We start from the raw sequence: 15,468 nt of genomic DNA, 5'->3' as shown, positions 1-15,468 counted from the left end.
TGGCCCATATGATTAAAGTGTGTGCAGGCACGTCAGATTTCTCCAGGCATCAACCGTCATGAGCTTGTTCCAATTCATAACCATCTAGGATTTTCCACCTCTCTGTCAACTTTCAAAGGATAGGGTTAATGGCATGCCCTCAGATGGAGTTGGAAGTGGTTTGTTAATCTCTCTTAATCTGTTACTCTTGTAATCAAATGCACATGTTTGTTTTTTTTCTGGTTAAATTCGTAATGGTATTAAATTGGCCATTGGAAACCAAATCGTTCTGTAGACATTTCCCTTATAGTTTTCTTCAGACTATCTCATGCTGTGTGGTCCTTTACAAGCGAACAATGGATTTTATCATTTTCAATGATTGCCCTAACTTTTTACAGATGCCATCCCGCCCACTTTCTACAGACCCTACTTCAGAATTGTCCGATTTGATGTCTCAGCGATGGAGAAGAATGCTTCCAATTTGGTGAAAGCAGAGTTCAGAGTCTTTCGTTTACAGAACCCAAAAGCCAGAGTGCCTGAACAACGGATTGAATTATACCAGGTAACTTTTGTTCGGGTTGTTTTAATGGACAATCGGTTTGAAGTCTTATGATAAAAGACTTTCTACTGTCTTAGATTTTCTGTGCAGATGTAAACCATTCTGTACATTCATGATCATGATATAGGCCCTCATTTGTTATTACTGTTACAGTGATAGCTCATTCCTCACTCGCTCAGGAGGGAAGAACCTTTAGAATGAAGTGCTGAAGTTCTGGGCGCACTTTTTCTGTGGCTTGAATGGCTGGAGTACCCCCCCCCCCGCCCCCTGTGGGAGGGCTTTAGTCCTGAAATCCACCCCCCCATTCTGGAAAGTCGGATAATGTAGGCCTGATTCCACGCTAAGGAGAGAAGTCAGCTGACCTTCCTTTTCTCATCCTATGGCTGACCCTTTCTCCTTTTCTCTCCTCTTCTTTCTTCCTGTTGTCTTCTCTCCCTGTCTTTCACTCTTTTTTCTTCCTCTCTTTGCTACCTCCTTTCTCTTCACTAACCTCATCCTGTCTTCTTTTCCTCTCTGACTCTACCCACTCTCTCCAATCCACGCCCCGCTGCTTCACACACACACATGTCCTCTGTCCACCCCTGTCCTCCATTATTTCAGGCAGCACTGACATCTCTTTCATCTCCCTAAGTACAGTTGCTGGGCTGCTGTGTCCAAAGGGATGATGATGATGATGATGAAGTGCCAAGTTACTGAGATTTCAGAGATGTTCTTAAAAGCTTATTACTCAAGTGGAGTCTACAGGGCAAGTAGCATCAGTAACCCCTAAGAGCTGTGAGAAATGCAGAATCTCGGACCCCACCGCAGATTTATGAATCAGAATCTCCAGGTGATTCTTATGCACGTTAAAGATCTCCAAGATCTTTATGCATCTTTAAAGATCTTATGCATAACAAGATCTCCAGGGGATTCTTCTACACAGTAAAGCACTGCTCTAAAAGCCCTGAGTCTGGTGAGGGAGGCAGACCTGCACATGCATTGTAGTGTCCTGTGAATTGTGTGTGCAAGCAGAGAGGGCGGAGTTGGAAAGATTTCACCAGGGAGTTGACATTTGAGTGGTGCCTTGTGAGGTGTCTGTTAAACAGGGTGAGGGATGGTCATTCTTGGCAGAAGGAGCAGCCCAGGCAAAGACAGAGTCTTGAAGGGGCCTGTTGAGAGTACCAGATAGATGGTGCTCAGCGCCTGGAGGGGAGGAGAGACTGGGAGAAGGTTGCCCTCCTGGGAGGGCGTGTAGGGGGAAACTAAAGAGGATTAAGAACAGACCCCGAGAACCCCAGTGTTAAGGAGTAGGCATATGTGACAATATGACTAAAAAGTGGACTTATTGGAGGAAAAGAAAGGAATTGACCTCTGCATGTGGGAACCTCTTATGAAATGGAGAATTACTATACAAATAAACATCATATATGAGATCTCAGAGGATAAGTTTAAAATTTTTAAAACAGTTTTCAAATACTAGTTTACATGTGTGTTTATGAAAAATAATTCTTATTTATTAAAATGAGTCCTCAAGGACCTCTCCTTAGAGACCTTCAAATCTTAAAGTGTGTTTTGAGAGCAACTGAGAGCAGTGCAGAGCCTGACAGGCCAGCCATTGCTTCCCGTCACCGAGTAGAGTGTCAGACAGAGTTGGCTTCCTGTGCACGAAACCTTCTGTTAAGCATTTCATAGGTGTTGTCAGTTAATACTCACAGCTGTGTTTTGAAGTTTGCACAATGAGGTTTTCTCTTTTTTCCCGTATTTATTGAGATATAATTGACATATAACATTGTATTACTTTAAGGTGTACAATATAATGATTTGATATATGTATATATTGTGAAATGATCACCGCAAGTTTAGTTAACATCCATCACCTCATTTAGTTACAATTTTCTTCCCTTGTGATGAGAACTTTTAAGATCTGCTTTCTGAGCAACTTTCAGGTCTACAGTACAGTATTGTTAACTACAGTCACCATGCTGTACATCACATCCCCAGGACATATTCATCAAATAACTGGCAGTTTATACCTTTTGACCATCTTCACCCATTTGAGGTATTCTTTCTACTACTATATTCTTTCTCCATTTTACAGAGAAAGATGCTGAATCACACAGAAATGAAGTCACTTGGCCAAGGTCACACAGCTAGGAAGTGGCAGGGCTGGGACACCACTCCAGCTCTGACTCCCAAGTGCCTGCTCTGCACCACATACCGTGCTGTTCATAGCAAATCTTTTCCTTCCTCTTTGCCTCAGTATCAGCCAGAATAGAAGAAAAATAAGAGAAACTAGGCCGGCCAGAGGGTGGAGTGATATTTGGAGGGAAAGCAAAGGCTGGGTTCTCTGAAAAAGAAACTGGATTAAAGGTAGCCAGATAGATTACAAAGCGATGCAAAAAAAACAAAAACATGATTACACCTCCTCTCTTTTCTTCTTTTTTTTTTTTTTTGAGGAAGATTCACTCTGAACTAACATCTGTTGCCAATCTTCCTCTTTTTGTTGAGGAAGAGTGGCCCTGAGCTGACATCTGTGCCAGTCTTCCTCTACTTTGTACGTGGGTCTCCACCACAGCATGGCTGCTGATGAGTTGTTCAGGTCCACACCCAGGAACCCAACCTAGGCCGCTGAAGTGGAGCCTACCAAACTTAACCACTAGGCCACGGGGCATGCCCCTTTTCTTCTTTTTCAATTAAATCTCTCTTACATGTCTCTCTAGATGGACGACAACACCATAGATTGTTGTCCTTGGTCCCGCTTCACTTACACAACTTCAGTACATGGAAGGCAAGGTCTCTTAGGTTTTGTTGCCTGTAATGTAAGCTGCTAAATCACTGTTATTCTTTGTCCTGACCTTATGCTCTAAGGAGTGGCCTCTGATAGCAGGATTACTGGTGACATGCCTTCTCTCAGAGGCCAGCTCATTTCCGGGAGGGGATGTGTCCCTAGAGGCTGGTAATTTAGAGGATCTTAGTGTGTTCTTAGTGGATGAGTCCCTTCTCAGAGATTACTGCAGCACTGGCTGCCCCATGACAGGAGCAACAAGATCTACACAGATTAGAGTCCGCCAACTGGAAAAGATGCAGCCCAAGATAGAAGCTCAAAGTATGGAGAAAATGAGCATGGGCTTGTTCACTGTCACTGAACACGGGAATCCGGAAGGAGATGGTTTTAGAGGAAAAATAAGGAAGAATAACAACTCCTTATCTATCTGGAGCTCAGCTATGCAGCAATCTAACCTCCTGAAACACAGCCAAGGTCCAGGAAGTAAGTCAAAGTGATCCCTGACACTCTAACAGAACACAAAACACACACACAGCTGACTTACCAGAAAGGCAGCCGTTGGCCCTTTATCCACTTCTGACTAGATTGGTTATCTCTAGGACCACAAGAAATGAGAAACACAGAATTGGAAGAGGAGGGCTGGAGGAAGACAGTCTGACAGCTGCAGATGGCCCTTTTGACTTGAGATTTTGGCCCCTGCCCCACAGTGATGCTAGCCCAGAAAACCAAGTTGCAGAATGCAATGCTTATCGTGCGCAATTCTCCTAAATCTTAACCTGTTTATAGTTAACCCACTCTTCGTCTCCTTGGCACCCTTGTGACATCTGCTTGTGGCCTCTTTATTTGCAGTCCCATTTTTGGCTTATTGTTCTCCAACTTTCCACTTGCCTTCAGCTGCCATTTGGATGTCTTTGCAGCCATCAGTAATAAACTCCCCCTTCTAGCCTCAGTACAGAAATGGATGCTTATAACAAGAGCCTTGAATTGTGAAGGTGAGGCTAAACTATGTTCAGGAAGCTGAATTCATGCAGTGAATTTTAGACAGTTTTGTATCCAAAATTGCTGGAAAAAAAGAAGGCTTGGTACTTAAATGGGCAGATCTTCAGCTATTTGGAAAGCTCAACTCTTCAGAAGAACAAAGCCTCTGAAGTTTCTGGATGCCCTTTGATTACTGTATTACTTGACACACAGTTGACTTTCTACTCCCTAGAGGAAGGTAGGATGACTATGAATAGATTCTCGAGGTGTTTAGATGGTTGTATGGATGATTCATTAGGATTCCTCAGGACATAGATTAGAAGCAGGGAGTGTGTGTGTGTGTGTGTGTGTGTGTGTAAGCAAGCTCACATGTGGGTTCAGGTGCTTCCCAAGTATGAAAGCTGGCGGGGAGCTTTGGCAAGGACTGTCCATGTTCCCCTTCCTGGAGTTTCTGATTCTCCCTGGAGAGGAAAAAAATTGCCTCTGGACAGATGTGGTTTGAAAAAGCTCTTCTTGTAATTCAGATGTGATCATTTTCCACTGGGAATCACAGATTTAAGGCATATCCCAAGCTTTTTGGGTCATTCTGACCCATAAAATGTATATAGGTACTCTTTCTAGAATCAAAATACCAGGCTGGAAGGACCTAAGATCGCATTTCTGTGAGCGATTTCAGAGTTTGTCTTGTCCAGGGCTGTGCATCTGTTGATTCACCCTGCCTGGGAGACTTAGGACACCCAAGCTTCTGTGGAAGTCACATTTAGCTTGGCAAGGGAACTCAAGATTCTCACTACTCTCCCCTCTCTATGGAATAATCTGTCAGAACTTTGATGAATGGTAGCAAAATAAAACCTTACTGTTCTCCTGCTGTCTCTGACTTCTGTTATGTTAACAGACTCTATATAGCATATACTGGTGTGATCATGGTATACTTCAAATGTACATCAATATTGGAGGTAATATGAGAGGTATAAAGCCCTCTGATAGATGAAAGGAAAAAGGAGGAAAAAAAGATAAAAACTGAGCTTTTTCCAAATAAGAATGACTCTTACCATGTTTTTAAAGTTTTATGCCAAAGGCAGCATGTATTGGAATATGCTCAGATGTGCTCCAGTGCTCTGGAAATGCCTTCAAACCTGCAATATTTAGTATAGCTCTCGGCCTATTTGGAAATTTGAATGCATCTTTCTTTGATTGAGTTGCTCCTGTATTTAAAATCATGCCTAGAGTTATGAGAGGGAGAAAATAGGAAAGGGGAGTCTTCTTCAAACTGAATATCCCCAACATGAACAAAGGCACCCACCATCTTGGAATGGGGTAAATCCTCAATTTTACAGGTGAGGAAATGAAGCTCTGAGAAATTAATAACTTATTTAAGGGCACCTATGACCTCGTGGCCCCATGAGATCACCAAAGAATACTTAGGTTTAGATGTGATAACCTCAGAGGACCTTGGAGCTCTCAGATATTTCTGGCTTCCTCTCACCAACTCATATCCTTTTCACATTTAATGCTCATTTGAAACTTTACCACATCTAGGATAATAAGATTTGTACCTTTGTAACTATTTTGATGATTGATTCACTGAATAACAAACTACTCCAAAGTTTTGTGGCCTCAAATAGCAACCATTTTATTACATCTCACGATTTTGGGGAGTCAGAGACTTGGGCAGGGCTGGGCTGTTCTTATGTTCCGTGTAGCTTTGACTGCAGTGGCTTGATGGTATGCAGATGGCAATTGGGCTTGTCTGGAGGATCTATGATGATTTCGCTCTTATGCCTGGGGCTTGGATGGGATGACTGGTGGGCTGGGCTCGGCTGAACCCCTCCTCCACTCCAGGGAGTCTCAGGGTGTCTCCCTGCAGTCTTCCCAGAAGAGTAGTCAGGCTTCTTACATAAGGCTCAGTGGCCAAGTGGCCAAGTGGCCAAGGCAGAAGCCACCATTCCTCTTAAAGACTAGGCCCAGAACTGGCAGAGCATCACTTCCACCTTATTCTATTGATCAAATCAGCTGCAGGCCAGCCCAGATTCAAAGAGAAGGGAAAGAGACCCCATCTCTTGATGGGAGGAGTGTCAAAGAAGTTGCAGCTATTTTTAATCGGCCACACTAACCCACTGTGTAGAGTAGTAGTCAGTGAAGTCTGAACGACATATCCTGGTGTTGGCACCATAATTGGTGCCAGCTAACTAGAGATAAATCAGACTCAGCCTCTGCCTCCCAGTTGCTTGGTGTCTAGAAGAACAGACATGTGAATGGTATCTCAACAGTACGATCTTTCCCCTCATAGAGATATATCTGAGATACTCTTAGAGTAAAATCTGGAGAATCCAGAGAAATGCTCCAGAACTCATTTGTTCCAGAAAAGGAGTTCTGAGAATTTGGGGGCAGCCTGCCATCTTGTTTGGGCTCCTTGGGTGAGCAGGCCCATAATTCCAAGGGGATGGGCCATCTGCCTGAATCAAGAGATTGCTTTGAGCCCAACAATATTTATAGCAGGGATATCTGAATCCACCAGATTGAGATAGGAGCAGGTTTGGTTAATTAGTATGCACAGTATTTTCTTTTATGTATGTTAGAACTACCTTCCTTGTGTTACAATGTTTGCCCTAACATCCTGGGATTTGATGACTTCTGTGTCCATGATTCACCCTTTATGAGGTAGCATGGTGTAGTGTTCAATGGTGTGGGCATTGTGACCTAAGTTTTCTTAACAATTGTGATTCATTTGCTGTTTATTGTGAGGGTGAAATGAAACAATGTATATAACTGCCAGAGGGAAGGTGGGCACGCGGCATCTCTCAGTTCCTTTCCTTCCTTGTCCTCTCTTAGATTTCATCTTCTCAGTCTTTGATTCATCCAAAAGAAAGAGCCCTCTACTAAGTTATCTGCAAAAGCAGTTGCCAGGTTATTTTTAAGATTAACTTATTAGCTTCAGATCACTAATAAAATTATGCAAAAATAACTCACTGGGAGGCAATGTGACGCACTGCATTCATACATCATAAAGCATCAGGAGGAAAATGTGAGATTCTTGCGTGGGGCTGGTGTGAGGCCATAAATGTTGGTACCAGGTAGCTTGGTAGAATATAGTCTGCTGATGGGTTCCTCTTGATCAGTAGAAGATGAATGTGCTGAGATGAAATAAGCTCAGTGGATTTCAAAGGAACCTTCGATTTCCTGACTGTGGTCTTAGGAGGATCAATGGCACTGTTCATTTTTGTAGAGAGAGAGAGATAGAGCATCTGGCTTGAGTTGAAGTCATCTTTGCCTTGACAAGGGAACTCCCCCCTCTACAGAATACTCTATCAGAACTTTGATGAGGAAGAGTAAAATAAAATCTATCATTCTGCTTTCTCTGACCTCTTTCTTTAATACTTGGGTTTGAAGGCCTTGTTGAATTTGCATTTAGTTTGTCAAATGTCATGAAATCTCACACTTAGAGATCAGTTGCAAGGATATATAAAACAGTGGCTAAATCCTAAGTCATTTATTTCCGTTTAGTTTTGGCTTCAAGCTGTGTAGTAAATGTTAAATGATTTTTCAGATTTTAGGATGAAAGGGTGAATTGATGCTTATGGAAGAAAATAAGTAAATAAAGATTTTTGTAGGGAGGAGTGAATCAGCAGCCACTTTTAATGGACATTTTTTATATATATATCATCTCTGCAAAAGATTTTAAACTAGGTACACCCTTAAGGCTTTACAGTGAAAGTTCAGGATCGGTGGCCTAGGCCCGGCTTTTTAAGGGACCGTAACACTGCAAAATGAAGAGTGAGGTTCCTGTCATTGCGGGGAGCATGGCACTAATGGAGTTAATGAAATTGCCCCCTTTTCTTAACACCAGACACATGCACGTGCGCATGTGCGCGCGCGCATGCGCACCCCCCCCCCACACACACAGAGTTCAGCTTTCATTTCGCATATTGCCCAAGGGTGTGTAAAACAAAAAGAGGTCAGACAAAAAAACTGACTGTCTGTTAAATCAGACTTGCAAAAAGTGCTACTGAAAAAAAAAGTTATACTATGCCCCTGTTGTACAGAATTTTACAGCATGCAATCCCTTTAACACTGATCCTAACTCCGGCGCCACGTCGGAGACACGCACAGTATAGTAACCCACTTTAGAAAAAAGCCGTGAGGTACAATAAACACTTTGTTTGCACAAGGCTATTAATATCTCAGGTTTTTTCAAACTGATCGAATGACACGCTTGCCTCCTAAGGAAATCGGATCATTATCATTTGCATTAGGTTCTAGCGTTACCCAGAGTCTGCTAACCTTGTGAGCAGACAGGACCCCAAAAGTACCGTGAATAGTAGTCCTTTCCCACTGTTGTCAAAGAAATGTTAACAATCATGCAATAGTAACTAATAATTCTAGGTTCCTTTTTTGTAACGTGACTCAGTAACAATGTTGATAATTATCGCTAACACATATGGTGCTTACTGTGTGCTGGGCATGATTTTAACTGCTTTACATAGATTGATTCATTTAATCCTTATAATAACCCTATGAGGGGGGTGCTATTGTTATCTTTATTTTAAAAATGAGGAAACTGAGGCACGGAGAAGTTAAGGAAATTGCTCAGGTCATGCAGCTGGAAGAGGCAGAGCCAGGATTTGAACCTGGGAAGTCTGGCCCCAGAGGCCATGCTCTTGGCCACTTTTCCAGAATAGTAGGAAGAATGCAGCCTTTGGGGTTGGGCCAGTGTGGGTTCAAGTTGTGGCTTTGCCCGCTTGGGGAGTCTGAAGAAGTCACGTCACTGAGACAATTTCCACATCAGTGAAATGTGGATAAAAATACCTACTTGGCAAAGATTTTGTAAGGCATAGACAGAATGCATGGAAACTTCTAGCACAATATTGGTCTACTTGATGGTCACTATTATTATTACAGTTTCCAAAGCATTGAGTTTGAATTTTTTATAAGAAAGTCTTTTAAATTTAAGATCTGCTCAAAATCTATTAAAAAATGAAAACTCACCCTAGCCCCCGTTGCTGCAGGATCTGGGTTCGCAGTGACTGTCCCAGGAGTTTCCTTCAGGGCCTCCGTAAATAATAGTTTCAACTCACTCTGCTTGTGGTGGGCTCGTTCGGCTGCTGATGAGCAGCTCAGAGCAGGAAAGAAGAGAAACTTTCCAGCCAGTTGGCCCTGGGTTCACCTTCCATCTTCTTTATTTATGAGCTTTCTGATCTCACAAATCACTCATCTCGCTGAGCCTCAGTTTTTCATCGTAAAATGGAGATAACAGTTCTTGTCTAATGAGTTACTGTGAGGAGAAGACATATGTAAAGTGTCTGGCACGTTGGATGCGATGCGTAAGGAGTGGATTATTATCAAGTTTTGCTTGTCATCTAGAACATGGTTTATATTTCCCCTAGAGTTGGCTTGTGATTATAAAACTACTCCGTGGTGACGTCAGTCGTCTCTGGTTGGACGAGGTCTCGTCTGACCCATTTCCTGTTATCAGTGGAGCAGAGCAGTGTGACGGGGAGCAGCCATGGTTTTAGCCTCTGTGTGTTCACTTTATCAAAACTGGAAGGACAGCAATGGCGGGCTGGGGGCTGTGATATGTCTTGCTTTTTTTTTTGAAGAGTGATTATAGAGTGACTGACCCCAATGGGGGTGCCTTTTTACCTCATCCTTTGCCCCATTACTACCTCTCCCTGATTCACCACCACACAAACAGGCTTGATATATGCTTCCTGGATTGATTTTAATAAAGTTTCATTTTTTTCATATTGTAAATATATGCCAACTTTTCTATAACTTCCACCAGAGCAAAAATTGTTCCAAAGAAGGATATATGTTTATTTCCTGATAGCAGCAGTGATCAGAATAGTTTTTGGAACTTCTGTTCTAGAGCTGTGTGTGGGACCTGTAAGTATATAGTTGAGAATTTCTTCAATGTGGACAAATCTGAGTTTTTGAAAGGTAGTCTGGATTTTTCAAAACTGCCAAAGTTCTAGGGAAGAGGAAGATGAAAAGTAATTAAGTTGATTTTCCTATGTGATGGCAGTTTTTAAAAGATCTCAAAAATATCTGTTCAGATCCTCTGTCCATTTTTTAATTGGGTTGCTTTTTGGTGTTGAGTTGTGTGAGTTCTTTATATATTTTGGATGTTAACCCCTTATCAGATATATGATTTGCAAAAATCTTCTCCCAATTGGTAGGTTGTCTTTTCGTTTTGTTGATGGTTTCCTTTGCTGGGCAGAAGCTTTTTAGTTTGATGTAGTCCAATTTGTTTATTTTTTCTTTTGTTTCCCTTGCCTGGGGAGACGTAATCAAAAAGATACTGGTAAGACTGATGTCAAAGAGCATACTGCCTACGTTTTCTCCTAGGAGTTCTGTGGTTTCAGGTCTTGCATTCAAGTCTCTAATCCATTTTGAGTTAATTTTTGTGTATAGTGTAAGGTAGTGGTCTACTTTCATTCCTGTGCATGTGGCTGTCCAGTTTTCTCAACACCGTTTATTGAAGAGACTTTGCTTTCTCCGTTGTATGTTCTTGGCTCCCTTGTGGAAAATTAGCCATATACAGATGTATTGGTTTATTTCTGGGCTCTTGATTCTGTTCCATTGGATGTAGTCTATACAGAAGGTGAAATATAATGATGTACACGTGAAATTTATACAATATCGTAAATCAGTTACCTCAATTAAAAAAAAAAATAGGTCCAAAATCCAACCACTTCTCCTCACATCTCTGCTGCTGCTAGCCTTGTCCAGGCCATTCTTGTCTCTTGCTTGGCCCTTTGCAATGACCTCCTAGCTGGTCTCGCTCTTTCTGCCCTGGCCCCCTTAGAGGCTGTTTGCAATATAGCAATTAGAGTGATCCCTGCTAAGATGTTGGTCGGATCAAAATCTCTTGTTCAGAATCCTGCAGTGGCTTCTTGACCTCACTCTGCATAGGAGCCAAAGTCTTTATTGTGCCTTATGAGGCTGTCCCTCACCTGTTACTCACTCACCCCCCCCCCCCAGCTGTGACTCCCCATCAGGCTGCTCTCCCATCCTGGCGTCTTTGCTGCTCCTCCAACATCCAGCGCTCACTCCCTCCCAGGGCCTCTATTCCCTCTGTCTACAATGCTCTTTCCCACTATCCAGAAGGTTCGCTCTGCTCTCTTCATTCCTTTAGGTCTTTCCTGGAATGTCACCTGCTCAGAGAGGTCTTCCTGGCCGCCCTGTCTAATACCTCAGGGTCTGTCTTCCCAACACTTCCTATCTCCCTTCGCCAATGTATGTTTCTCCTCATACTCTTCATCCTTTGCTACACTTCATCTTCTATTCTGTCTTTATATCTTGTTTATGGTCTTATCTCCACCTCTAGAGATAAATTCTTGGAACAGTGCCTGGTGCATAGAGGGTGCCCAAGAAATATTTTCAAATGAATTTAAGAAAAATTTCAAAATAAGATTCCGGTACAAGGAATGTTGTGGAAATAAATGTGTGATGTCATGAAAGGACTCTTTTGAGAAACATCATTCATTTATCCGGATTTGGAAATTCAGCTACATTTGTTTGCACACATATATACACACACACAGCCATTTTCTATTATTTATTCAGAGCTAATTCTGGTTAAGTAGATAATAACCATGTAGGGAAAAAAAAAAGAAAATTATATAATGAATTAATGAAACAGATGTTCTTGGGTAACACATAAACTCTGCATATTTGTAGAAGAACCAGGCTCATTATTACTTTTTTTTAGACTCATTACTTTATAGTCACACCCCCTAAACTAAAATGCTCAGCTGAGGGGCCGGCCCGGTGGCGCAAGCGGTTAAGTGCGCGCGCTCCGCTGCGGCGGCCCGGGGTTCGCTGGTTCGGATCCCGGGCGCGCACCGACGCACTGCTTGGTAAGCCATGCTGTGGCGGCGTCCCATATAAAGTGGAGGAGGATGGGCACCGATGTTAGCCCAGGGCCGTCTTCCTCAGCAAAAAAAAGAGGAGGATTGGCGGATGTTAGCTCAGGGCTGATCTCCTCACAAAAAAAAAAAAAAAAAAAAAAAAAAAAAATGCTCAGCTGAATAGAAGCAGGGACTTAAATTATAGTGTAGGCCATATGTGTAGCCAGGAAGAAGGAAAAGGGTGTTGGAAGTGTGTTCCCCAAGTGTGTGTGTGTTAGTGTTAAGTCAGAGTGGAATTGGAAAGGGAGATCAAATAAGAAATCAGAAGATATGGCCCCAGAGAGCACAAAGTTTTGTTGAGGAGACTCATGCCTCCCATGGCAAGAAATGACTGGATAGTTATCAAAATCCATAGTACTAGGCTGTGTGGTTCAGCCCCAAAGACTGACTTGATTTATGGTCTTGACTTAGTTTCTCTTCAGATTCTATCATCGAATGCTGTTCTGTACGTTTCTCTTTCCTTGCCTGTACTCATGTGACTTTAGCCCGGTTCAATCTTGTTCTCTGCTGTGTGATTTATATAGGATGATCTTATGAATGCTGTTGAGCTGTAGCATCTCAGAGACTTTTTGTTCACACAAAGGACTCCTTCATCTCTCAGACCTGTAGAAATGAATTTACTTGTTTATGCACATGTGCAGTCAGCACAAAGGCCCATCTGTAGAGAATGAAAAAAAAATAAAGGAAACAATAGAGAATTATAAGGCGTTTTCATCACAGAAGAGAGGCTTTCCTGTGTGTGTGTGTGTGTGTGTGTGTCTGTGTGTGTGTCTGTGTGTGTCTGCATGTGTGTAGCATGAAGACATATCTGGTGCCATTTCCATAAAAGTCATTAAAGATCTATGTATGCCATACTTTATCATAATTGCACATGGATATGTGTAATATAGGAACATATCAATGTGCATTACTGTGTACTATAAAGAGAAAGAGTTAATAGTGACATGATAATGTAAATATCTGAGCTCCGAAGAGACTGTATTTTTATGTGAGTCTTTTTTTTGAAGCTGATGTATATTCCATGGAAGTCTACTCTATAGGCTCTCACAAAGCTCTGGTGAGGTATACATTACTTACGACCTCTTAGAGGGATGCGATTACAAAGGACCCAGGGCAATTACGGGACTTGGTGATGGGAGAAGCAAGATAAGCACTGGGTCTGTGAAGCCACTTCTGAAGGATAATCATGCAGTGTGTTGGTTTGTTAGGCACCCCCCAAGTGACCCAGCTTTGTTCAAGGAGGCTGCAGCTGAACGGGAACAGAGAGCTACATTTATGTCTCAGTGGAAGAAAAGCCATTCACTCAGCTCTGATTCTCTATAAGGCCCCACTTTCTATTACTTGGGAATTCACTTTCTTGCTTTTTCTCCCTTATTTTCATTCCCATAATGAAATATATTAAGTAGAAAGGGTAAAATACAGTATAAAATTGCTTACACTGTGTGATGATTCTTTCTGTCCTCCTTGATATATATATATATATATATATATATATATATGTATGTCTATATATATGTATGTCTCTCTCTACATATGTATATATATGTACAATCAAGCATTGCTTAATGACAGGGATACATTCTGAGAAATGCATCATTAGGTGATTTTGTCATTTGTGTGAACATCATAGAGTGTACTTACACAAACCTAGATGGTATAGCCTACTACACACCTAGGCTGTATGGTACTAATCTTATGGGACCACCATCATATATGTGGTCTGTTGTTGACTGAGACATTGTTATGTGTCACGTGACTGTATATATATGTGTGTGTGTGTGTGTGTGTGTGTGTGTGTGTGTGTGTGTATGTCTGACTGTTCAGGTGCTTATTTGTTACTTGACCATCTATGTCTTTCTAATGAAGTCTGTTAGTCAATAGGAATTTACCAAGGAGGGACTGTGTAAACTGCAGTGGAAGAGACTCTGTGGGAGAATAAGAAAGAGATTGTTCTTTGCTTTGAAGAACTTCACAGTCAGATTGAGCATTAGAACATACTCAACCCAGCATAGTGTATGAATACTTACTGTTATAGGTTGAATTGTCTCCCCTCAAAAAATGTATGGTGAATTCCTAATCCCCAGGGCCTCAGAATGTGACCTTATTCAGAAATAGGGTTGTTGCCATGTAATTAGTTAAGTTAAAATGAGGTCATACTGGAGTAGGGTGGGCCTCTAATCCTATATGAGCAGTGTCCTTATAAGAAGACGGCCATATGAAGACACAGAGACACACAGGGAGAACGCTGTGTGAAGACAAAGGCAGAGATTGAAGTTATGCAGCTGTAAGCCAAGGAACGCCAAAGATTGCAGGTGAACTACCAGATGCTAGAAGAGGCAAGGATGGATCCCTCCCTGGAAGCTTTGGGGAGGGGGGGCCTGGCCCGGACAACACCTTGATTTCTGACTTGTGGCCTCCAGAACTGGGAGAGAATACATTTCTGTGGTTTTAAGCCACCCAGTTTGTGATGCTTTGTTAGGGCCTCCCGGGGAGTCTAATACACCTGTCAATCAAACTCTGCATCAGTCCAAGCGTACAGCGCGTAGAAAGGAGGAAAGGCCCGGAAGAGAAAGGAAAATGCATTTATTTGTTCTCTTCTCTAATAAGCCAGCACATCTCTATTACCTGGACGGTGTTCTCTTGGTGCCCAGTATCCTTGCCAGTTTTTCGGATGTTGGTAGTTACCTTTTTAGCCTCTCCTTGCTCCTGGAATCCTTCCCTGACCTCACTAAGCTATAGCAGATGCTCTATCTCAGTGACCTCATTGTGCCCTGTGAACACATTCCTTTAATTTTTGTTGAGATGTGTGTATTCTCTTACTGTAGTGTGAACTCCTTTAAGCACGGGGACCATCTTGTGGGCCTGGGATAAAAGTGTAATGGCTTGCTTTCAGCCAGTGCTTAATATCTGTTGAACTAAACTGGAGGAAGTGAACTACAAGTAAATTCAAACAAATGAATAAATAAGGACTCAGGTGCATATGAGAAGCTCAGCAATTATTCAATGAATGAATGAATCACTAAACAAATTTACTGATTATATTAAATATTTTATTACATGTAGGTATTATTATTGGTTTTTGTCATGAAGAACAAAAGCCTCCTCAGAGTATGAATGTTGAAGTGGTGTGTTGGAGGATCATTTGTTCTTCCTGTGGATAAGCCAAGAAATTCCTTCATGAGTGTGTTCTGTTTGTCTATCTGCCTGAGCTTAAGTGGTGGTGTTATCAAGATTTCAACCCAGAGAGTCGGATTCCTCTAAAATTAAATCAGTAACTA

The 15,468-nt window shown here is 42.1% G+C and overlaps 1 protein-coding gene across 2 annotated transcripts in view; it reads left to right on the top strand.

Annotated features, from left to right (window-relative positions):
* The window catches only part of TGFB2 (transforming growth factor beta 2), an 85,651-nt gene that overhangs the window by 51,928 nt on the left and 18,255 nt on the right, over positions 1–15,468 (top strand). For both annotated transcript variants that reach the window (XM_058533690.1, XM_058533692.1), the window contains one exon: positions 378–541. In XM_058533690.1, coding sequence (XP_058389673.1) covers positions 378–541 — 164 coding nt within the window. The remainder of the gene's footprint in view (positions 1–377; positions 542–15,468) is intronic.

Source organism: Diceros bicornis, chromosome 38 (genome assembly GCF_020826845.1).
Source record: "Diceros bicornis minor isolate mBicDic1 chromosome 38, mDicBic1.mat.cur, whole genome shotgun sequence".
In the NCBI taxonomy this organism is placed as follows: domain Eukaryota; kingdom Metazoa; phylum Chordata; class Mammalia; order Perissodactyla; family Rhinocerotidae; genus Diceros; species Diceros bicornis.
The sequence above is the reverse complement of the archived record's forward strand: the minus strand, read 5'-3'. Positions and strand labels throughout refer to the sequence as shown.